This window comes from Myiozetetes cayanensis, unplaced genomic scaffold, assembly GCF_022539395.1.
Source record: "Myiozetetes cayanensis isolate MyiCay16 unplaced genomic scaffold, myiCay2020 scf6-25, whole genome shotgun sequence".
NCBI lineage: Eukaryota > Metazoa > Chordata > Aves > Passeriformes > Tyrannidae > Myiozetetes > Myiozetetes cayanensis.
In genome coordinates, this window is record NW_026087853.1 from 53,630,574 (window position 1) to 53,656,223 (window position 25,650).

Consider the following 25,650-nt stretch of genomic DNA (forward strand, 5'->3'; position numbering starts at 1 on the left):
GACTTCTGTAATGATTTTTGTCTGATGTGGATGCAGTGGTGTGTGTATGTGGTGTTTAAAAATACTTGCTGCACTCAAATTTGATGTCTGGATGGATTTCATCTTCTGAATATATATAAGAAAAATGCTTTTAACACTTTACTTTTAGACCTTTTTCTACTGTCCTCCTGCTAGTACTGGGTTCAAGCTGTCAGAGGGAAGGGGGAAATTGGTTTGTTGGGCTGTATTTTTGTAGAACCTTGTGACTTGTTGCTGGCATTTGAGAGGTTGGGAAGTGCACATTTTCTGTTTCCTGTGAGTGATAATCTCAACAGGATTGAATTTGGAGGGAGCATGTTGTTGACCTAATGTTTGTCAGTGATAAAGCAAAAGACAGGCCATTTAATCTCTAACAAGGACACACATGCACACTCTCTAGTTGGCTGGATTTAGCATTTAAACATTCAGTGGAGCTTCAGCAGGCCTTCCTGGCACTTGGAAAACACATCTTTAAGCATCTTGATCTGTGTTTGGACAAATCTGAGAATTGATCATTATCCTGTTAAAAACAGAAACGTCCTTGTTTGGAGAGTCAGAGCCCTCTGAAGCTGTGAGTTAAATATTGCTGCAGAAGCTCTGGAGGCAAACAGAGCTGCTGTTGTTTGCTCTATAATAGCACTTGCTTAGCCCTGGACATGAGAATTTTTTACAAGATGGGGAATGTTGGCTAGGATCCTGGAGTGTTGGTTTGGTGTTGTGGTTTTGTTTTTTGGTGGGTTTTTTTTTTTTTTTTTTTTTTTTTTTACTGAAGTGCTTATGAGCTCTTGATTTATCAAAGGACAGCACCCTTCACATAAGCATATCTTCAAAGTGTCACCGAGGCTTTAACCCTGAACCTGTGCATTCAGAAGAATCCTGGCAGCAGGTGCTCTGTTGCAGCTTAACATAAGTTTCCTCTACCAAAGTCTGTTTATACCTGCGAATAATCTGGTAATTTCGATAATTTCTGTTCTAGAGCAAGAATCCTTTACAGATCTCTTATTAATACTTTCAACTGTCAGATTTTTTTTTTTCTTGACTCTTATTTTCTATTACCTCAAAGAAGTATGTGTGATACAGGGGTTTAGATATTCCAAAGTGTGCATTAGACAATTTTGTGTTTGGTAGAAGTTGTCTGTGTTGGAAGAGGTAGCTGTTAACAAGTGATTGGATAACTGGTGACAATATGTATTGCTGTTTAATAGTATAATTCAGCTATTGTAAACATAAAACAAGTTGTACTCAAAAATAGATACAGTGATTGCTGACACTTAACAACCTTAAAATGTTAAATTTGGGTTTACTATATTGTCTTGCAAGATAGTTATTTTTTTCTGGATCTACTCCAGCTTGTTAATATGTTAGAAGCCAAACTAAATTTCTAATAGGAAACACATGTGTTTCTTAAGTGTTTCATTTATTATTTATTTATTTTATAATAGAATTGTGGTATAGTTCTTCTGTAATTTGCTACCATAAGGAACTTTAAAAGGTATTGCAGGTAATATACTCTGTCTGTAGGGTTTGAAATGAGGAGTTGCCAGCAATGCTATGCTAACTGGCATGTGGAGATGCATTCTTGGAGAAGGCAGGGAAAGGTAGGTGGAGAATGGGAACATTCTCTCCTTTCCCTGTGGTTGAGATAACCTTTCTTTCTAACAGAGCAAAACATAGGCTGCTGGTTTCAGACTTTGTTCACACCTAGATTCCATATGTGGTATTTAACCTTAATTCCTATTTGATGCTTCTAGGCAGTTCCCTCACCATCCCAGTGTTTATTGCTGTAAGATTGGCAGCAATGTGTACTTCTGGAAAAGGTCACCAGTTCTGTTTTCTAACTGGAATCTTCTAGAGGAATGGAAATAAGAGACAAACTCACTGTGGAAAATTGGTATGAATAAAGTCTACTGAAGTCTAGTTGTCAGAGAACAAGGTGAAGGGAAAGGGGATTGAGACTTTCTCAAAGGAAACATTTCTCAATCCTTAAAACAAAATGGTAGAATATTAGCGTGCAAACATACAAGTGATGCTGCCTCTCAAGTGTGAATGTGAGTATTTATGTACGCTTGTGGTTTTTTAACTGAACCCATTTCATCATTATGTTTCATCATAGCTCTGGATCTCCAAGTTTTGTAGGTCTGGTGTTCTGTAAGAGTTTCAGGGGAATAATATAATTATTTTTCATCTGATACCAACTTCATACCAAAAGGAGTATGGTCAGAAATAACTGAGCCGGGAAACTTTCTGATCTGTTCTAGCTTCCAGTTTTCTTTACATCACATGACCCTAAATATTGTCAAGTTTTTCAGTTACCTGAAAAGCTGGACTGTAACAACACATACTTCCATTGGCAGCATTACTTTTCATTCCTTTAGCTTTTAGAGACAGATGTAGAGACAGACCGTAGCCCATGTGCTGGGTGCTGTAGCAAGGTTTTCCTCTGGCTAAGTAGCCAAAGACTGTCTGACCGTGTGAGCAGGTCTGCAGACTGAGGGTACAGCATTATGTCAGAAGTAGGATTAAGCCTTCTTTTGAGGAGAGGTAGGTGAATGGATGGTATTTGATACTGTCCTAGAGTCTTAAGGGGTAAAAAATACTAATTATGGCTAGTTAGGTAAGTTAGTGAGAAGATTATGAGGAACTATAATAAAACTGAATCTTGGTGATGAAATCACCACAGTAGTGATTGCATGAGTTTTCTCCTCCCTCTTTGAGGGAACTGAAATCATATCCTGTATGTGGGAGCAATCTTGCAGATTTTTAGGAGGGAATGGAGTTCAGTGGTGTATGCAAAGATCAGAAAAACAAAAGTTCTGGGGAAGACATTCTTGAATAGTAGAGAGCATTAGTTGTGACTTCAAGAGCCGTGGTGATACAGACCTGTATCTTACACAGAATAGGAAAGAATGACTCATAAGCCTGCTGCGTCTTGCTCTCCATGCTTGTGGCAGGAGGTATGCTTTCAAATTTGCATTAAAATCTCTTAACTGTGTGGCAAAAGTGCTTTGATATAAATAGCTTTTTCCCTTCACCCACCTCCTTCAGTCTCATCAACCTTCAAAGAAAGAGTTTTGGATGATACACTGTGCCCAGTGGAAATAGTAGTTGTTGTTCTCCTCTAAACTTGCTACTGTATCCTCTTAGCAGTTATTAGATGCTTCACTTGTAACCTTGTCAAAGAAGAGGGTCAAAATAAGGTTTGGACTTAAGACTTTGTATCCAAGCTCGTGAAACTAGGACTGGTGCAGGTAGTAACTCATTTTTAGCAAGTAATCATTTAGGACTTGTTCGGACACTCATGATACGAGCACATGAAAGGCAGAGCACAGTTGCTTTAATATGACAGATTCCTGACATGTAGACAGGTGTTCCAAAATTATTTACTTACTTTTTCAGGCAAATAGTACAAATTAAGCCTGTTGTTCACTCCTGACATACCTCTTGTGTGTTGCCTGATAAGCCCTATAAGTTGCCCGATAAATAACCTACTGTTTCAAAAGAACTGAGTGTATTTAGAAGTTGCACATTTATTCTTGGGTGGTAGGTGAAGAGAGGCTCTCATCCTGTGTAGGTATTCGGTGTTGTAATTCTATTTGCTCAAGAAACACTCCATCTGTGTTTAAAGAGACCCATTTCTGTTGTGGTGTTTGTTTTTTTGTTGTGGTTTTTGTTTGTTTGTTTTGTTGTTGTTGTGGGTTTTGTTTGTTTGTTAGAGGGTTTTGTTTTGTTTGTTTGTTTTTGGGTGGTTTTTTTTTTTTTTTTTTTTTTTTTAGTATCATAGTTTTATTGAATCTGTCCCTTTTGGTGGTGTTTTGGTTGTAATGGTTTGTGGAAGTGCTATAGAGGAGGACTATAATTACACAAATTACACATCCAGCTTAGTATTTTTATAAGTCAAATTAGAAAGATGGGTAAAACATGATGTAATTGTATCCATGTGCTACAGTCTTCTACAGTAAAAGTAAGGTGGTTAAGAGTTACAGTAAAGATGTTGGTGTATCAAACTTAAAGGAATAGTACAGACTGAGTCCTAAAGATCCCAAAGGTCATGGTCCAAAGACTATATTATTTTAAGAAATACCACTCTCTTTGTCCTCAGAAAGTGTATCAGTTTTTATTATCTAGATTCAGACATAATTTTCAAGTGGTTGATTAAGGGACAGGAAAAAAATCATAATTCTCATAGTTAACTTCCAAATTGAAGCAAAACTTACAACACTTTTGAGCTTTATGCTGGATTTGGGTAATAATCCCTTGCCCTTCATTTTCTTAGAAGGTGTATTCGTGACTAACTCAAATCTTAGTTTGTGTGAGAATTCTAATGACTTATTTGGGCACAAGACTTAATTGATGAAGAAGTTGGAAAACTTTTGTGGAACTGTATGGGGGTTTTTGTAATCAATATAAAACCACCAGCTTTTGTACCAACCTTCTCTCTGACCTAATATAATTTTGTAGTAAAGCTCAGCCTAACAGTGACAGGCGACTCTGCTGACACAGTCAAAATTCCAGGGCCAGCAGTTGAGATCCCTGGCTCCCTGTCTTCTGTCATCATATTTGAAGTATCTACTTGTGGATTGCGTTTTGATGATACGACCTTTAGTTTACATGGAACAGCCACTTGCAGGGGTAAAGGACCCTGCACGTAGAGGCAGAAATAGACTGAAGTTGAACCATTTTCCTGACTCAGTAGGCATCTCATTCCTCAAAACATTGTTAACGGGAGCAGTTTACAAGACTATCTGAGATGACTATAGTGACCCTATGGGAGTATTTTGGAATGTGATGAAAAAAAGCTTTTAGGACTGGTTATAGGTTAGAAAAGAAAAAGTCTGTTAAGCATTTCTTTCAGGTATGAGATTGAATAATTACCTGTGCTGTTTATTTCTATCTTCTGCAAATCTGAACTCCTGTAAGTTCTTTAACATGCTTTTGTTTTTAACTTCTGTAAAGGTCATAATGGTTTCCGTTCCTGAATTCTATGAAGGAAAGAATGTCCTCCTGACAGGAGCAACAGGCTTCATGGGAAAAGTGCTTCTGGAAAAGCTACTCAGATCCTGTCCCAAAGTGAAAGCAGTGTATGTACTGGTAAGAAACAAAGCAGGGCAGACACCCGAAGCACGAATAGAAGAAATTACAAGCTGTAAGGTATGTGTCAGATGCTTACAAAGTATGTTTTTGTCCTTCATTATAATGTTCCCATTTCCTTTTGAGAACAGCTTCAGTTTGTCTAAAGCAAACTACTATTGTTAAGTGTTTTTTTTGTTCTAACAGAAATATAAAATCCATGACCTGGCAGTACTTCTGGCTTTCAAGCTATTGGTCTCTAGCAAAGCCAGTTGTTGAAAATTATCCTGTATTTAATTCAGGAGCAGGATGTTCAGCTGTAATGCAGAGTTGAGAAGTAAAAAACTGTGTTATCTCTTGTTAGGAAAATATAAAGGAGAAGAGGCAGTGGACTGGGAGTTGTATCTGGATTGAGACTGTCCAGATATCAATCAAGTCACTTTTTCTCTTTGTTGCTTCTTTTCTTTTCTGTAAGATGAGGCACAGTATTTTTTTTTCTGGAATGTGATGTGGGATCTACCAGTAAGCAAGAGTACGTGATCTCAACAGAAACTTATATTTGTAAATCGAACAGGAATGTTTATCTTAGTAGATTCTGTCTATGGATCTCGTTTTGTCAACTTGTGACAACTCGAAAGGCACTGAAATTCTGTGCTGTGGAATTATTAAAATGGCTGCCTAAATGATTTTCTGTGCAGTCTGGGTCAAATACTTTGCTCCTGAGAAGACTTATTACCTTAATGTCCGGCTGGGCATTCTTACTACACGCAGAACCATCCAATGGTGTTGCCCATCTTTCTACGAGAGAGTATCCTGTTCATAATGAGAAAGATGAACAGAAAGAGAAGAGATTTCTAGCATGAACTTTGCTAAAGCAGAATTTGTTTATTTCTGTCCAGGTCTTTCTCTTGTGGAACATAGAAGTCAGCAGTTTTATTTTTCAGGCTTAGGAAATATGTTGAGATGCAATGTAGCCTGTACAAAGTGTGTGCTTAGAAGGTGCTACAAGGGAATCAGTAACAAATTATGAATGCACATAGGCTAGGAGGAATAAGTTTTTTGAAGTAAGGCAATGAATTTCCACAACTCTGACTAGGTAGAATTACAGCAGATATGGGGATGGCTGTGCCCTTGGCAAATTATTTTCTGTAACTATGTCAAAACTGTAGCTCATTGCTCAAAAGCATCTGGTTGCAGTCCTGTGCAATATCACAGAATGCAACAGAATGAGTTACAGGGGGATTCTGTCTTAAATTCAGTCACACATGCTCTCTACTTAAATCCCTCAGTTTGCCACTGTCCTGAACAAGGAAAGGATCTCCAGACTAAACTGAGATGAGAAAGGAAAAATTTCTCAATCCACTCTTTGTATACACTGTTACCCAAAGAAAAATTAGGGAGTATCTGGGCAAGGAGAGGAATGGGAGTAGTGTGGACTGACTTAAACTTCAGTAAGACTTAATCCTCATTGTAGCTTTAGGAAACCTGTGCTTTGTGAAAGGCTTTTAAATTTGAGTCTAAGTGTGCTTGTAGTCTGTACCAGTTCCTGCTGAGATAACAATGTGATGTGATTTGAGTTTTGGTGAGCATTTACTGCTGGAGCAGGTTCACAGCAGAAGTCCTGGTAAGCAGAATTACTGCTTGAGGTAGTCTTACATCTGAGTCCCACAAGTAAGGACATAAAGGGAGGGTGTTACACATCTATGCAGAGATGTAGGTAGCGCCAGGTGTTTGTTGTCTCTTCTTCAAATGATTAGACAAATAAGGCCAAAAGTCTGTAGTTAAGTGTCATTGATGTCATCAAGATTCCCACAAAAGACCACGAACATTTTAATAAGACCTATTGTCTTAAAGAGCTATCCTGTTGCCATGGCTCTGCCTGTAATTTTTCACAATTTGATTGGAATCATTAAGTATTCTAGAGATGCTTGAAGATTCTGTTTCTTGTAGAGTTTAAAATCTAAAGGGATGAACGTGATATCTGAAATAAATTTTTGGCTTCAAATAGCCAAAAAATATTGGTGTTGCTACTTCCTTTGGACTTCAGGTGTCTAATTAATTTTTTATCTAATTAATCTGTTAATTTTACATATCACTGCATGTGCTCTAGATGTTTCTTCTGGTTCTCCTTTGTACTGATGACAGGGCTAGTGTGAGGTATGTAGGAATAATGTATGACTATGGAGCTGAAAAGGGGCAGAACAGATGTGATGGACGTAGGAAAAGTCCCAAACTGGCTCTTTTAAGAGCTCGTCTGTGGGACTGCTTTTTGATTATAATGCATATCAGCACATTAATATGGTTAACAGGCAGTTACTTCAGTTCCCTGGAGGCAGGCACTGTCATTCCAACTAAAAACATAGCAGGCTTATTTTTCAAAATGACAGAAAGTTTTCTGCCCTTAGATAAGCACTGTTTGCTCTACCCCTGAGTTGCAGAGGCTTTAAATGTAGTCTTGGCAGCTTTGTCCTGTAAGGTGAAGCTTCACATATGGGAAGTCCAGGCAGTAACTCCAGTCTATAACTGGAGATGTCCCATGCTCTCACTCTAGCATTACTTCTCTTACTTCAAGTGGCCACACAGTAAGCTGCACTAGCCCATGGTTGGGCAGAAAATATATCCACAGAAAAAGAGCTGGACCCACAGCTGCTCTGCTCACACAGCCATGGGGCTTCTTGCTATTGCCAGTGCAGGAGAAGCAATGCAAAAGTAAAGAAGTTAAGGGAGGGACCAGTCTGTTTGGTAGCAGTATAAACTTATATTGCCCTAAATGTTGTGAAACTGCACCTTCAGGTGACTTAATTTAGATTTTAAAATTAATTAACTTCCTTCTGTAAGGAAATGTCTTTTAGCTATTTCCATTTGCTGTAACTGCATGGTTGGAGAGGGAGAAAGAAGATGCTGCTGTGATTTTAATGCAGTTTAGTTGACTGATGTTGAAGCAGTTGCTAAGATACTGGCCCCTGTACAATTAGAGAAAAGGGGTCTGTTTTGATATAACTTTCAAGTATATTTTATTCCCACAGTACTGGGTTGCTCAGGAAAACTTGTATACTAACAGGTGTAAATAAGATGAGGCAAGAATTTTCATCTGTGTGTTAATCCACAGGGTTAGAATCCAGTTATTTATGAGGGGAATGCATGTGGAATATAATATGGGTGAGATTTTTTTCAGTGAGAATAGTTGAACACCAATTTTATAAGACTTATAAAGACTTACAAAGACATAAAGACTAGAAGATTAGATGCTCTAACATTGTATGCCTCTTTTCCTTTAACTTACCAGAGAAACAATTTCTTTATTGGTTTATTTTGTAGTAATCTGGAAGTTCTCCAAAACTGGCATAATTTGAGGATAGCATTTCTTAAATCACTGGAAATTTTATCTTGATGAAAGTTTTCTAGAACTATAATCCAGCATGGCTTCTGCAAGTCTATAAGAATCTGAATGGCTTTTATCAAGCTTGGGAAGTGGGCAGACTGTTCATTTTTCCATCTGTTGTAAGAAAAGAGATTATAGTATTTAGACTGCTACTTAAAATTTCTTTGAGTCCTGGTGTCTAATAAACACCATTCCCTCTTTTATCTGATATTGACAGAGCTTTAGTTTTAAGGATTGGGATGAGTACTAAATATTAAGTGCAGATTGAAGTTTTCTTACTTCTGTACAACGCATGCAATACTACTTTCACTGTGTACACTGTGTGCACAACTTCATCACTGAGTATGTTCATGAGAAGTCAGTAACATGTTTTTATGATATTACTAATAAGCTTTTCTAACTTTCTGATAATCTTGAGAGCTAAGTAGGCATAAGGAGAAAACGTGGGATTTTTCTTCATTTAAGTCAAACGTTTACATCTTTTCTTTGAGTTTTTAGTCTTGTTATTTTTGACAGCTCTTTGACAGGTTGAGAGAGGAGCAACCAGACTTCAAAGCAAAAATAATAGTAGTTATGAGTGAACTTACACAGCCTGACCTGGATCTTAGTGAACCAATCAAGGAAAAACTTATAGACTGCATTAATATTGTATTTCATTGTGCTGCTACAATCAGATTCAATGAAACACTAAGGTGAGTCTAAAATTCTGTTTACTCTGCTCTAGTAAACCAGTGGTACTCCAAGAGAGGAGGTGAATCAGGTGTCTGCACAACCTTGCAGATATTCAGACTGTCAGGTTACCTCATGTACTCTGATATTTATGTGCTTGGGCAATTTCATGATGTTTTATAAGGTCCACCAAAGTTGTTGGATTTTCCTTTGCTCTTCTTCAGAAGATGGAGGCAATATTATTTCGATCTGCTTTGCCAGAGGTTAGAATTAAACTCTGCAACATGGAAAAATTAATGTGTTTTTAAAGCTTTAGGCAAAAAGACATCCATTATTAACACTCAGAAACTAAATAAATTAGCCCCTGAGGTTTTGATGGGGAGGGAGTGTTGGTTTGTGGGTTTTTTTTGGTTGTGGAGTTTTTTTTGTTTGGTTGGTTTTGGTTTTGGTGGTGGTTTTGTGGTGGTTTGTTTGTTTGTTTGTGTTTTTTGGGTTGGTTAGTTGTTTTTTGGGGTTTTTTTTGCTAAATCCCTGTGCCTGGATTTTGAAGCCTTTTTGAAGGGAAGCTGTTGAAGAGGCTAAGAACATATTGCTATTCTGAGTCTTCCAAACATCATGTGTTGCTCTGCTCTCGGGGATGGGCAGAAAGGATACACACACAAGCTGTAGCTCTATGCACTGTGCTCCCTAGTAATGTTAGAACGTTTTTCCTGATGTGTGAAGGGCAACACAAACTATTCCTTTAACCTTCCTTGTTAGAAGGGGAATGTACGTTTTCAGAGGATACCGTTTTGCCAGAAAAGTTGGGTGGGGAAGTTCAAGTACTTGCTCTCATACCTAATGAGAAAAGCAGGAGGTTAAATACTGCTCAGCTGTTCTCCCTGACTTTAAAAAGTCCTTTATTAGGAATGGAAGTTTGCCTTGAAGGGAGTAGGGAGAAGGAAATGCACTGGGAGAAGGAGGAGAATAAGAAGTGGGAAAGTGATGCTCATGGCTCCGATTATGAACTCCTTCCTTTGATTTGTTGAAAAAGGCAGTGAAGACTGAGAACAATATCTAAAAAAAAGCCCCAAAACTAATTAATTTCCATTGATGTTAATTGCTTTGGGATAGTCTTCTTCCCTTTCTTGTCACCCTCTTTAGTAAAAACGTGTGATAATGCAGTCTGGAACTTAGTCATTGTTTGGGGGAACCAATTTTTTTGTTAATGAAACCCTTTATTGCAAAGACTTTGATAAAGTGTTACTTAGCTGCACTCTTGAAACTTAGTTGATTAGTACACTATATTGGAAAACTGATGCCCATAGCAAGTTCTGTAGGCTGAAGAGAATATGTAAATAGTATAAAATAATCATAGTAGTTGCTCAGCAAGCTGTTATCTGGTGGGAATTGTAGAGACATGCCTACTCTCCTACAGTGTCCTTAAACACTCTAATGAACAGGAATGAAGTTCTAGCAGGAAAATATGGGTCTTGGTGATTTTCCTTTTTTCCCCTTCCTTCCTTCCTGTATTGAGCCTCGTGCTGTCCTACAAGAATATGAAAGTCTCCAACTTATTAGCCCTCTTCTGAGCTGTTGACCTAACTCAACTTGAACTCAGAAGTTCAGAGATGCATCTTGTGGCAGCTCGATGTTGTGTTGCATTATTTCCTTCACATTTTATGGAGCCCATAGGATTGGGATTTAGACTGAGATCAAAGGTCTCCTGTCTTTCACTCTGGTAATGGATCATGAGGATGTTGGTAAGAACAGGATAAAAGGAAAATTATTCTGAATATTGAAAGATGTTCTGAATTGGCACTGTGGTATATTGTTTTAAGCAGAAAGTTAGGATAGTGTCCAAGCTGCTTTTTTTGTGTAGAGTGGAGTATTCATGAATACTTTATATATCCATCACTGAGGCATTTAGGAGTGAGTTTCTTTTTGCATGTTTTTTGTCTTGTTTTCTACTAATCCCATTTCTGTTTAATCAATAGAGATGCTGTTCAGCTAAATGTGATTGCCACACAACAACTCCTCTTCTTAGCACAGCGAATGAAGAATCTGGAAGTGTTTGTGCATGTTTCGACTGCTTATGCGTATTGCAATCGGCAACTGATCGAGGAAGTTGTTTACCCACCTCCTGTTGATCCCAAGAAACTCATAGATTCTCTTGAGTATGTGTTAAGTTTTATGAAGATAAAGTTTGGGTAATCTGTAACCATTTGCTTCCTAGGAATGAAGTGCCAAAAAAAGGTTAGGAGCCTTAAAGATGAAGAGTTACCTTATGCTGTTGTGTAAGTCTGACAGCATGGCTGACACTTCCCTTTCCTGGAAAGGAGATGGATTAAGGTTTATGGTTTCTTTAGGGTGTGAGCTAGGTGTAGAGGGGTACTGAAGGGGAAGGATACTCTTCCCTACTCGTGGTGCCTCCTCTGTGCTGGGAGTGCCAGTCTTTCAGCTGTATGATGAGCTGAATCATGAGGTATTAAAAAAGTTGTGCTGTTGAAAGTGTGCTGGCACTGGCATTTGAAGGAAGGGGATAAAACTCTTAAGACAGTGCCCTTGAACAGCGGTCACCACTACATCCACCTAAATGCCATTGCAACATCAGACTGAGATACTGAAATAATATTGCTTAGCTGTAGAAGTAGTTCTGTTAGGTGTTCTGAGAGCCCCAAACATTAAACATCTATTTTCTGTAGCTTTTTAGTCTTGAATTGGGCATTATGGGAGGAGAACAGTTACTTGTTCTATATATTACTTTCTGTGTATATTACCTGTCCTGAGGTAGCTGTTAAATTGTGAAGCAGGTGGCAATATGGGATAAGTGTAATGTAATACATGGTAGTCTCAATTTTAATCAGTGTCTTCCTGTCATACAAAATATCTGCTTGGAAGAGAAGTATGAAACTGAAAAAAACTAATTAGGAAGTAAAACATCTACTTTAACTTGTTAATATAGGTGGAAGAGTGCTAACATTAAAACCAGATGAGGTACCACCTAGAATTCACATTGAGCCAATCATTTTCGTAATGTTGACTTTAAATACACTTTCAAATGAGATATTTTGAAATAGTCCTATGAACTCAGGAGGGAAAGCTTTTGTAAACTTAGTGATCTCAAGCTGACTATGACACAAAAAATAAGATTTTCATCCCTTTCTGGGCTTTCCTGCCCCTCTTTCTGCTCCAGTTCAGAAATCTGGTGCATGTCTGCTTTGATTGTAACAGAGAATTGGGGAATAACAATAAATTCCATTTATATGGCTGCGTGACTGAGAACACTAAAGTAGCAATAGTTCCAGAGGTACATCTCTGTTTGTGTGCTATGACTGAAGGTTATCACAGTTTTAATATGAACTGGGAAACAAGATAAAGTTGCCAGAATTGACTGATTTAAGGGGAGAAACACAGTGACCAGCTTGCTTCAGAGGTGGTGTGTGATTGCTCACTACAAAGGTGGAGGTGATGCTCATGATGCAGCTGTGACTCCTTAGCAATGGCATCACCTTCTAGATCATAATGCAGCAAGCCTGTATTCCAAAGACCAACTTGCTATGTCTGCATTTCATGTCTGAGAACTTAGTTGGTAGAATTCGGATCATTGTAAAGGAATGTACTGCTTGCTCTGTAGTTGGTGTGTAAAAAGTGAATTACTTGGGCAAAAAAGTAAATGTCGATATGCTTGTTTCAGTGGACAACAAGCACACAATCTTCTCTTTTACTGAAAAACTTGTTTTCATTTAGTTGTGTGTCCCTTTTTCTTTAAAGGAGAAGAAAACAATCATAGTTACTTTAGGAATTCACACCTCACACCCCCAGTGAAGCAGCATGCAGTAATTTACACTTGCTTCTTGTTTTGTTTCTTTAGGTGGATGGATGATGACCTAGTGAATGATATTACTCCTAAACTATTGGGCAACAGACCCAATACTTACATCTATACAAAAGCCTTAGCTGAATCTGTAGTGCAGCAAGAAGCATCAAAGTTAAACATCGCCATTATAAGGCCATCAATCGTTGGTGCGAGCTGGAAGGAGCCTTTTCCTGTAAGTCACCAAGTTTTCACCTGACCATCTTGCCTGTGAACTGCAGGACACACTGACAGCCTCTTTATCTAGTGACTTCGTAGAGGAAAATCTCTTGGACTATGATGTTGTGTCTTGGTTGCTTCTGAATAACAACTGATGCAAAAGCTGTCAGACAGTATTCTAATGTGTGAAATTTAGGGTTAAATTACTCCAATTGTAGAAAAATAATGCATTTGTATCACAATGGGAGATACTATTTCACACATTAAATAAATAGTCAACTTTTTGCTTCATGATTCTGTGTACCTTCATCTGGTTGTATCAACAGCTGCAAAGGGTGACTAAGAAAACAGATCTACAGGACATCAAGCTTTGCAGGGGGAAGGCATAAGTTCTGTGTGCTGTACTGACGTATAGCATATATGCTTCTTCCTGTATGAGAGACTGGTGTTGGATTAGCTTCTCCAGTTCAAGACAACTCAAGCCCTTAAAATTCAGATAATTGACTTTGCCTATGTTTTGGAGCGTGTCCAGTGTACATGTCAAACCAATGAGTATATAGTGTCTGAATACTGTCATTAAACTTGAGCAAGAATGTGTTCTGTTTGGAAAAAATGAGTTGCCAGAAGCTAGTCTAAAAATATTTGTAAACTTGAATACTTGCAACATAAATATGTATTTTTATGGACAATGCCTTACAGTTCATCCAGTATGAAATAAATAAGCTGGCATCTTGCTTTAAGTCTGCAGGTAGATCTCTTCTCTGAGTCATAGGAACTTGTTACATTAATAGATTTTACTGTGGAAGAATTGGAGACATTTATTATCTTTCTCCTCTTTATTCTCTTTTACCTCCACCCCTTACACTTGTAGAAACTTCTCAGATTTTCAATTGAACCTGCTGGTTTCAGTATCCTCTAACTAAGTCCTTTCCCTCCCCCTGTTCATAATAGGGCTGGATCGATAACTTCAATGGACCTAGTGGTATCTTCATTGCTGTAAGTAATGAATATACTTAATTTCCCCCCCTCCTTTTAGAAGGCAACAAAGCTTCATATATTTTACTGGTGGGTCTTCTGTCTCTTTGTCGGTTTTGTTTTGTTCTTTAAGGCAGGAAAAGGAATTCTTAGAACAATGAGAGCTACCAACGATGCAGTAGCAGATCTTATTCCAGTAGATGTTGTTGTCAACGCTACACTGGCTGCAGCCTGGTATTCTGGAGTTCACAGGTATAACAGATGACAAAAGAGAGTACTAAATATTTTGAAATTATATTGTGTGTTTAATAAATCAGTCTTCTATTGAACTCCTTGTCAGTGTCCTGCTATTCCCTCAGGAGAAAGGAATCTAAGGTTCTGGCGGGATTAGTCTCTCAAAGCGTAACTTATTTATGCCAAAAAGGAAGACATCATCTACTGATACTGTTGTACAAGCTCTGTGTAAGAAATATGATAGTTAAAGAAGGAGAAAAAACCTGGAAGATGATACAGAAAGTAAAAGAAATCTGCCATGAGACTGATGCTTTCTGCTTTATGTAAATGATGCTGTTGAGGGAAAGGATAACTTTGGGCATGTATTTTGTTGTCTGTGTTTTTAAAAGTTTCTTTTTCTTCTAACTTGTGCTTCTGTCTTTTTTTTGCCCCCAGACCAAAAAAACTCATGGTGTATAATTGTACAACAGGTGGCACCAATGCTTTCCACTGGAGTGAAGTTGGTATGCCATGTTTATTTTTTCTCATTAGTCCTAATAGAAAAAATAAGGTCAAACAATCGAAGCACAGGCTATAATCAGTAGATCATATTGCATTTTTATTGTTGAAATTGGTATTGTAGCCATACGTCTCAATTTTGCAGTGTAGAGTGCTTTTTCGTTATCTTCCATTGTTAATTCTCTCCTGCCTCTCCCCCCTGCAGCATTAGCAACATTTCATTTTGTGGGGTTTTTTATTATTCTTATTCCATTATAACCTAAAGTATGGGACAGATGATTTTTCTGTTTGATGCTGCCCTGACCTAATCTGCAGAATGTGGGTAGTGTGTGGAGAAAAGCATTGCTGAGAGGAGCAATAGTGGTGTTGGGTGGAATGCCAACCTTACGAAATACATGTGGATAAACAGTGCACAATTCAGTGGTTTGTACATCTGTGTAATGGAGAGGTATGGTAATAGTTTTGCCCTTGTGTAGCTCTTTGTGTTTGCCCTGACTTAATTCTTGGTTGAGGTGGCTTTTTTGATCTTAAGACAGCTGCGTGACAGTTCAACTATTCATTTACAAGGAAAAGTAATCTTTAAGGAAGTATGGCTATCTATTTTCAACTCTTAAATATCCTGACTAGAATGTAACCCCCAGCTTTGTAACAGTTTTTGTTATAAATAGCAATACAAGCTGGCTGACGTACTAAACTTCAATACTTTAATCTATTTCATTTCTCTTTACTACTTTTTTCCACACTTTTTACTTGCTTTTGCCCATTTTACGTGTCTGTAGTTACAAGCATTATTGCTTCAACCAAACTTGGAAAATTGCTGACTTATGTCCTCATTTTAATCAGGGTATTTAAGCACTTGTCTATAGCACTAGCATAAAGTTATAAGAGAAGATTTAAAGGCGAATTAGAGGTGAATTTCCACATAACTTTTAAAGACACTGATCCTGCATACCTGTCATGTACTGAATTTACAGGTGCCATCAGGAGTTTCACATGGAGTTCCATCCTAATTACTTTTTTCTTAATGCTTAAATTTGGATAACTTGTTTAAAAATACCATTTAAAATTCACTTCAGATGCTTGCAGAGTCCTCAGTCTGTTTTTAAATTCTTCACGCAAGAAATCGGAATAACCTCCTTCATGAAATATGAATGACTATTTAAATAGCTTTATGTGCTTTATAAACTGAAATTGTTGACAGTGTTTGAAACCAACAACTTCTAAGGTAGGGAAGAGAAAGAGAGAACTACAGTAAAATATGACACTGCTGTAATAAAATATGATACTGAAGATGAAGGCATAAAAGACCTCTTGATTATAATAAGAACCAGTTCAACAGTATTTTAGGTTAAGAGCTTATGACCGTTTTGTTTTCTGTGAATTGTAGAATTGTATGCTGTAATGTTCTTTGAAATCCCCTACTTTTTACATGGTTATTATCGAAGCTGTTATGCAACTTTTCTTCTCAGAATACCATGTAATTTCTACTTTCAAGAGGAATCCTCTCGAACAGGCCTTCAGACGGCCCAATGTAAATCTAACTTCCAATCACCTTTTATATCACTACTGGATTGCTGTAAGCCATAAGGCCCCAGCATTCCTGTATGATACCTACCTCAGGATTACTGGAAGAAGCCCAAGGTAATGGTGACTGGCTCTGTCTTGTCTGTTCTTCTGACTTTTAAACAAAGCTATGCTAACGCTATGATGTATATTGATTTTTTAAAAATTTATTTTCTTTCCCTGAATGTTTTGTGACTAAAACTGAACCTTTTTTTCCTGAGAACAGGTCCTTGAATTCAAAGTGACTCTGAACTTCCTAGCAAAAATGAAATGGGTTTTTTTGGATAGTTTAGGGATTTGAGTAAACAGAATTAAAGGATGTATAGCAAGTGATGTTTGTTCTTGAATAATAAATACTAAAAATATGTTGACCCTCATTTTTTTCCTACAGAATACCATGTGAAAATGATTTACAAGATAAATCCATTAGAAAATGCAGTATGGGTACCTGACTTTAAGTTAGTGGACCAGTCCCTCCTATATCAGTTTCGGCATGCACAGTGCAGAGTGTTTGCATTTTTCTATGATGTTCTGCTGAGACTGACAGGTCACAAACCATGGTAAGAAGGACAGGGCTGAAACTATGGTGCCTGTAAGGTGGTGGAGACTTGTGAAGAAGACATGGCCTGGGCGCTATCTCTATTTACTAAGTATGAGCAATAACAATCCAGTGAGATTAATGACTGCCCCAAAAGTGCTGTCCAAGATACATGTCAGATGAGAATCTTAGTCAGTCATTAAACTCTAGGAAGGCACTTGCATTAGGATTGTTGTTGCTTTTATAAACTGAAAATGGAATGGGAGACAGATTTATTAATTGCAGATCATTCGTGTAGATGATACAGCTTGATCTGATATGTTGTATCATCTCAACATTCTGTTTAATTTATAATATTTACACCAGTATTTGCCTAACTAAAGTGGGGAAAATGGCATATCTCTGCTAAATAGGCTAAACTAAATTATGTAGAAGGAATAAAAGGTGTTACTTCAGTTTGTTTCAGATTTGTGAAGTCATTATATCTTAACTCAATGCTTATGTTATGTTTTCAAAAGTATTTGTCTTTAGACTATAAAATCTCCACAGTGGTGACATTGTATTAACACAAGTGAGTATTCATTTGCTGTCCTATAGTCTAGGTCAGTCTTACAAGGAGGCTAAAGCTCTGTAAAACACTTAGGCCCTGGATCAGTAGGAAGCTGTGTAAGTGGTTTGTAGGAGAAATCTTCTAAACTGCCTTGGGTTCTGTTGTTTCAACCCTACTCAACAGTGTAATATTTAAAGCAACAGTAGTGGCAGGTATCTGTACCTGCACAGTAATCTTTCCACATTAAAAAGCTCTAAAGAAGGTATTGTACATAAAACTTCCTAGCTTCCAGGTTCTCTTGCATTTTTTAAGTTATACTTAATAAAAATTGATAGAAATTCCCTAACAGATGCGAAGACTTCATTATTGCCTAAAATATTTGTACTATAAATGCTTTCAAATGGTTTTGGGGGAATGCTGCCAGATTCTTATCAGACTTTGAAAATCTTTTAAGTATTTGACCAGTGGGAATAGAATAAAGCTGTGAATAATCATGTTGTTTAGAACACTCTTAGGAGTTTAATATTATAACACTGGGAATGTTGAATCTTGTTGTTGGTTTTCCTGAAGTTCTTACCTGGTATCCAAAGATGGAATTTAGAACTTTCATCACTAGTAGTACAATTGGTGACATTAATAGTTCACAGAATAGAAAATACATTTTTACTGATATGAATATTCCTAAGTAGTTCAGTGTAACAGTGGGTGGATCAGTTTCCTATTATGCACAAGATTTCCAATTTGGAGAAAAGATGGAAGAATGAACTAAAACAAGCTATTGTTCAGTCAGCTTTTAAGTTGGATACCCAGCCCCCTTACAGGAAGGCAGCTTTCATTATATAGTGCTCTTCTCTCTTTTTTTGAAGCATTTAAAAATTGGAGCCTGCAATAGGAACAGTAGAAGCAAATAAATAAATGTAGTTGCAAGCAAGACATGCAATGTTAAATCCTAATGGAACTCTTGTGTTTAATAATAAGGAAATTGGAGACGGATCTTTACTCTTGTACTTCTTTCTAGTCTTCTGGCTCAAAGTACTTTAAAAGCTGCTTTAACTGATGGGCTGGAGGTTTGTGTTACTGTTGCTGTGGTTATCCTGTCAGTTGACAGAAAGTTTTTAACTACCAGGTAACAGAAACTTCTAAAGACATGGAAACATTACTGGATATTCTTAAGCTCAAATGCTGTTCTGGGTGAAGAAGGGCTGGCTTAATTTAAAATGTGACCTTTTCCACCGTGATTTAGCAGAAAAACTTGCACAGTGTAGTAAAAATCTCGTAAAATAGCACAAGAAAATTCAGATACTCTGCTAACCTGACTTCACATGGTCAGTAACCTGCCCTCTCTGTGCTGAGTCTGAGTACACTGAGGTCTCTATTGTGTACAATGTAAGCAATTGTGTACAAGCAATTGTGTAAGCAATTGTGTACAAAAGTAAGCAATGAAATTACTGTGTAGGTTTAACTGCACTGTTGTCATACAATCAGGATATTGTACTGCAACTGAATTAATTTTTAACAAGTGGAAGAAATAGATCAGGGCTATAATGCTTCAAAACTACGGGATTATGTTAGTAATAATAATTTTTTTAAAAAATCTTCCTGTTTGGGGTTTTCAAAACACTGTCTGCAATATGAAATAATTCTTTTGCACCTCACTTGTGGAGGCAATGTTTTTTATGAGATGGAAATCTTTTTGCTGTTTTTGCATCTAGTTGAAGTTTCTTGAATCTAACAATTCTCTGATAATATTAACAGGTAAGGCAAGAAATAATGCCTATAATATTTCTTCCAAATTTGTATAGGAAGAACATGTATAATAAGGATTGGCATAATGAAGATTTAATATTTTGTACTGAATACTTGAAACTGTTATAGGATTGTGCAGTTACATAAATAGTGGTGATAATCCTTAGTATCTGAGTTTAAACATAGTGTTACCAGTAGTTTGCCATATGTAGGTAGTTGCATAGCAAAGCTTGTTAGTTGTCTGATGATGTTTACCATAAGGCATAGTTCGCTAATGTAACTTTACATAGTGCTTAGCACAAAAGAACCATGTTATTTAAAAACAATTTGGTATATTTGAAATATTAAAGTTTACATTATATTAAAGTTTATATTAAATATAGTATAATTTATATATAATATATTATATAAAGTTTATATTAAATATTAAAATTTAAAAATACACACCCAGCAGATCTTTCCAGTTACTCTGAAAGAACATGATGAGGCATGAAACATTTAAAGTTGTAATTAAGGGATTTCTCCATCAATTCTTCTTCTGTCACTACTTAAAAAGCTAAAGGGAAGGTGTGGCTGTTTGTATGTAGAGAGGTGTAAAGGACCTAATTTTACATCTTTCATTTCAATTTAAAGTTTCTTAAAACTTGAAGCACCTTACATGTAGTAACTGTCTTACAAACCAGAAATGAGTGAAGAACGTGGTCTTTTTTAATAGATCAGTACTTCTATTCCTCTTGGAAGTGCCTTAAATTGCTAACTTAAAGGAACCGCAGAGCTGCTGGAAAGATGAGAATGCAGTAGTATGTCTTACACTTCAAAATTTACAGCCAGATGAAAATCTGAAGAAGACAAATCTAAAAGCTTGTGCTGTGTTTTTTAGAGGAGTCTTTAAAAAAAAAAAAAAGTTACCTATCTGTAACGCTTCTGCAGAGACTCGCAGGTGGACAGCCTGTAGATCCACAGAAGGATCAGACAATAGGGTGTGTGTAAGACCCCTTCAAAATACAGTTGTAGCCTTAATCCACGTCACTCTCAGCTGTGCAGTGAAGAGACAAGCCCACCTAACTTATGGATAATTGAATTAACTTGCTTCAACTTTCAATTCCTGTGATGTGCTTCTCAAACTGATGTAATGTATTTTGTGTTGATGGCAGTAAGGCCTGCCTAGTAGAGACAAAATTCTACTTAGAATTGAGGTGAAAGTCACCCTGACTGGGTGCCTGCTGCTAATGTTCAGATCTTTGAGACAGTCAGGAGGTCTGACTTTTTCCTGTCTTCAGCTTTTGAAGGAGGTGTGCTTGATGTTATACTGACCAGTTATATATGATATTGATATTTATGACTTGTAACCGGTGGCTCTCTTTAGAATAACTGACCTTCAGAACTTCAGGTTGAGGGATAAAGTTCCATTATGTGTATTGATGCTCATTTTCCCATCTGCAGGAATATGGTGCTATTTGATTTACAAAAATTACTCTGCCAGAGCTACATAAGTGTCCATTACATGACACCCATTGCTGACATCTCTGAATGAGAGGCTGGTGACGGCCTACTTTTTTTCCCCCCCTCAAAGTGTAGTTTCATGTGAATTTAGTGCAAACTCTCAAACTGTCACTGAGAAAGTTAGTCCTCTCCTACCAACTCTGTAATTGATTGAGCAGCTGAGAGAATGTGGAGACATTTGATTCTTTTGGCTGATGTAGGAAGAAACTAACCCTACAAAGCAAAACAATTTTTTTGCTTGATGAATTAAAAACTTGCAGCTGAGGTAGGAAAACTTTTTTTGTTTCATTTTTTTTTGTTGTTGTTGTTATCAGCTTAGCTAAGGTAAAGGTTAGTCTTCGCATTGGCGTAAATTCAGTTTAGTTTTTGTTTACGGTAAAGAGTGAAAACCTATGTCAGTGGCCAGTAACAAGCTCCAAATGTACACTTACCTAATCAGATATTCATCTGCACTATTAGTATTTTGCAGGGGCACAAGTTTTCTTAAACTGCAGTGGTTGAAGCACTTAAAAATGCAGCTGCTCTTCCAGATTAGCATAAGAACACAAACTGGGACGGTTCAAAAGGGCAAGTCAAGTTAAATAATCTTAAGACTGTCAATGGACAGACCTCTGAAAAATGTCTTAAATGCCACTTGGCACTATTTTTATCCAGGCCTCCTTGCTATGAGGTCTTCCTGACCAGTGAGATCTTTGCTTCCCAAGCTTCAAGTTGTTTTCTTATTTTTTTGACTTAATTAACGTGCTTTTTTTTAAGTTCAGCTTAGTCTTGATAGCACAGGATATATTTTGAATGCAGATTCTATTTCCTAATTATTTTTGCATCAGAGGAGCTCTGGTCCAACTCAGCCCCCACTGCTGCCACCTTGCCCAACTGGTAAAATTTTAAGGAGGTTTTTGAACGCATCTAGAGATGCCTATTAATAAAATCAGCTGAATGCAGTTTGAATACAGTTCTGAATTACTCTGTAAATAGATTCCTAGGGGGTTTAAGGAAAAATACTTGCTTTTTGTGTTTTAAAGATACAGTGGTCTTGGTGATTTGTATTGCTTTATTCCATGAGAAGAAAAAGAGGACATTTTAATATTCCTAGATACTGAGATGCCAGCTACTAGTGACAGTAGGGGACACTAATGTGATGCAAAATACTTTCTTTAGGAGATACTATATCCTTTCTGCAAGTATGAATGCATCAAGGCAGCTTTCAGGGAAAAATCAGTTGGTTTTTATTGCTTCTGTGGACTTTATTGAACAAAATTTACCTTTGGAAAGCAATTTCCTGTTATTGCTGGGTTCTACTTTCTTTGCCTCGCCTCGTATCACTCTGTGCTTTAAATGCTCAGTGTATCCTCCTATAAGGATCAAATTGGAAGCAGTTTTCCATTTCTGCAAGATGGATGTACCTTGAGCACCCGAAGCAGGAATTTAATAGCACCAGGTCACGTGGTATTAGTTAGTACTTACTAAAATTGAGTCTCTAGCACTGTGACACTTGAAACAGTTTTCTTGTTATAAATATGGAAGCTTTGCATCTGAGAGATGACTCACGTTTTTCTGGGTCCACTTAAGATGGTATGATCAAAGAGAAACTTGCCCAAATTGATCCTTATGGCATAATTTCTCTGTACTCCAAGTGATGGTTTTGAAGAGTTGCTTTCTCTGCATAATAAGGGATGATGGAAGGTATTTCTGCATGTTTTGAAGTAGCATGGAATGGTCATGTAACAGGATTTGCTATGATCCGTCTGCACCCTTAAATATTTTCCTGCCCTTTGCTGCTGATGGTTTTAAACCATGATCTCTTAGTGACAATTTTGTTCTGTTACAGAGATCTGGCCTTGCACAGTGTTTTTTCCCCCAGTAAGAAAGAAGAGGTGGTAACATACTGTTGCACTGGGAAGTAGAATTTGGAAAAGAGATCTGTCTGCTAATTCCTGATTTTGTGTAAAGATCCAACAGCCAAAGTCCACTTCAATACTATGCAGAAATATCCTGTTGATCTTTCTTATATAATGTGCTTTAGGTACAGAGCAAGATGGAATATGTTAACATGGAGGGAGGTATGGGGTTGTAGGGTAAAAAATTTGTAATCTTACTGTCTGTTTTACTTGTTTGAATTAATCTTTACCCCTGTAATCTGTCCATTCCATGCCTTGGACTGTAGGATGATGAAGACAATAACACGTCTTCATAAGGCCATGATGTTGTTAGAATACTTCACAAGCCATTCTTGGACCTGGAATAATGAAAATATGACTATGCTAATGAACCAACTAAACCCTGAAGACAAAAAGGCAAGTAGCTGTGTGATGTGGGCATGGAGACTGAGTGAAATATAAGCTTATTGATCGAAGGTTGACTAAGGACTTGATCTAGTAATGCTGCTCACTGTAGTATGGAGCTAACCTAGTACAAACTGGGCACTGGAGATTTCTGCGTGATCCTTTCAGTTGTGCCTGGTCTGTGTTACAAGCTGGATCAGGGAAGTGATCAGAGATGAGGACGGGCAGGACTCCCATGAAGGGGGCCTGATATAAAAGTGGATTGTCTTTGGAGTGGCCTGATCATGTGCTCTGGTATCATAACCTCCAAGTGGCAAGCTGTTACCTTTCTACCTGCATCACAAAATAAAATAAAGCTTTACTTTTTGACCACTGACTCCTTTCTGAGGAATGGGAGGTATGTCTTGAGAGAGTTTTTTGCTTGTTTTTAAACTAGTAACAAGTTTCATATACCCTTTCCATGCTTTGGCCATAGAGCCACATGTGTTCAAAGAAATGTAAGTTCTCATTTCTTTCTGAAGCACACTCTCACTGCGTGACTAAAACTGCCCCATGCAGGGGAGAAGTGAAACAAGTGGGATGACAGTCTGTTGAGGGAGAAGGAAGACTGTTTTTTGGAAGAAAGAAAACCAATCTCAAACTGAGTACTGTGTAGTGGGTTGTCCCTGGCTGGATAAGCAGGTGCTCACCAAAGCTACTCTTTCACTTCCTTCCTCAGCTGAGCAGGGGAGAGAAAATATGAGATAAGGGCAGGGAGAGATCCCTCACCAGTTACTGTCATGGGCAAAACAGACTCAGCTTGGGAAGTCAGTTTAATTTATTAGCAATCAAATCAGAGTAGAATAATGAGAAATAAACCCAAATCTTAAAACCTTCCTCTACCACTTCCTTCTTCCTAGGCTTGAGTTTGTTCCCAATTTTCTCTACCTTCTCGCCCTACAGTGTCTCAGGCTCCCCAGCTAAGTTTAAGCTTCTCTTCTGTTGTGGTTGTTGGTTAATATTCAGCAGAATAAAAATCATCAGTTACAGTTCGAAACACTCAAATTCCCTTTTGCATTGGAACAGTTTTGTCATTCTTAAGATGTCTTTCCTATTTCTCAGAATCAGTTCTGTAGTTATTTTGAAGAAAAGCTGCCAAATTTCTAGGTAAACTGCCTAAAAGTAAGAAATATAATATCTTTTCATGATTTTTGTGTGGAAGGTATTTCTATCCCTTCCTGCCCTCTGGTCTCTTCCTAGCAATTTGAGTTCAGGAAAAGTTTCAAAAACACCCCAGAGCTTTGGACTGTTAGTATTTTTAATAGCTGAATTTTACGTAAGATTAGCATACAGCAAGAAAGAATTAGCAGAAATAGTAACTGAAAGTGTTGTTACTTTTGCATTCTTGCTATGATGATGTGTTATGAAAAATAAAGTTTGAGAGATTCCAGTAGCAGAACTAAAAGGCTGTTCAGCATGAATGTATTTTATATGACAAGAGCTGCACCTGACCTTTAACTTGCAAACACTGCTTATTACGAAAACTTGAGTTGTGAGTTTACCATAGTAACTTCCTCTGCTGAGGAAGACACTCGTATAGTTGTTTTTAAAATTTAGCTGTACAACTCTAAGCACAGCTAAAAGAACCCTGCATTTATCAAACTGAACTTGGCACAGAGCATAATAGAATAATTTAGTTGCCTAAAAGTAAACAACGTAATAGAAAATAAGAAGCTGGTGGTCAAGTCAGAAATGGGATCTAAATCTGGGTCATTCTGAGGATTAAGGATAGGATAACTTTCTTGCATCAAAGACAAATTGGAATTATCTGGAATAAAGACATTTATTTTCCTTTATATAACAGGTGAATTTTTAGGCAACTAACAGTGAAAGCTTTTATTTTGTGCAGATGTTTAATTTTGATGTTCGACAACTACACTGGGCAGAATACATGGAAAATTACTGCATGGGAACAAAGAAATATGTGCTGAATGAAGAAATGTCAGGCATCCCCGCAGCTAGGAAACACTTGAATAAGTAAGTATAATTTTTTATTTTCCTCTGTTTATATTCTCTGTATCTTCCTGCCTTTATCCAGTTTCACTTTTCCATGTTATGACTTAATTTTTCTTTTTAGCACCTGTTGGGCCTCCTCAATTCTCCTCTTCCAGTCCAGTGGTCTGGAACATTTTTTAAAGAAGTTCTATTTGTTGCTCTTGAGTTGCTTTCAGTATTAATAGTTACAGTGTTAGTCTGGGATTATGGTCATAGCTCTGATCACTGGTGTGTGCAATAGTTTCTGATTTTACCCAAGTATATTTTGGAAGGTAAAAAGGTACACTGTTACACAAGGTCAGAATAGCTTGTTTCAGTAGGTTTAATAGAACAATAGTTATTTCTTCTGGGAATGTGATCTTTTGAAGCTGGTGAGTGAACAGGCAGGGATTCTCCACTTCAGAGCAGGACACTGATGTTGGTGCTCTGAGATGGCTTCCCTTAGCCTTTCCTCTGTGGCTTAATTCCTCCAATTTGAGTGGATTGCTACTGTCCAGAATTTTACTAGCATAGTTGTCCTTGCTTTGTTCTTGGCTGATTCATAAAGGCAGCTGCAGAATTTCTGATTTTAAGAGT

General features: G+C 37.4%; 1 protein-coding gene and 1 long non-coding RNA gene across 2 annotated transcripts in view; one reads left to right on the forward strand and one right to left on the reverse strand.

The window, feature by feature from the left end:
* The window catches only part of LOC126650555 (uncharacterized), a 271,938-nt gene that overhangs the window by 216,041 nt on the left and 30,247 nt on the right, over nt 1-25,650 (reverse strand). The gene's annotated exons all lie outside the window — the stretch shown is intronic.
* FAR1 (fatty acyl-CoA reductase 1) overlaps nt 1-25,650 on the forward strand; it is a 36,995-nt gene that overhangs the window by 6,681 nt on the left and 4,664 nt on the right. The window contains exons 2-11 of the mRNA XM_050335482.1: nt 4,972-5,166; nt 8,984-9,159; nt 11,113-11,292; nt 12,990-13,167; nt 14,103-14,147; nt 14,260-14,378; nt 14,796-14,863; nt 16,328-16,499; nt 22,923-23,052; nt 24,929-25,056. Of these exons, the coding sequence (XP_050191439.1) occupies nt 4,978-5,166; nt 8,984-9,159; nt 11,113-11,292; nt 12,990-13,167; nt 14,103-14,147; nt 14,260-14,378; nt 14,796-14,863; nt 16,328-16,499; nt 22,923-23,052; nt 24,929-25,056 (1,385 nt within the window). The 5' untranslated portion in view covers nt 4,972-4,977. The remainder of the gene's footprint in view (nt 1-4,971; nt 5,167-8,983; nt 9,160-11,112; nt 11,293-12,989; nt 13,168-14,102; nt 14,148-14,259; nt 14,379-14,795; nt 14,864-16,327; nt 16,500-22,922; nt 23,053-24,928; nt 25,057-25,650) is intronic.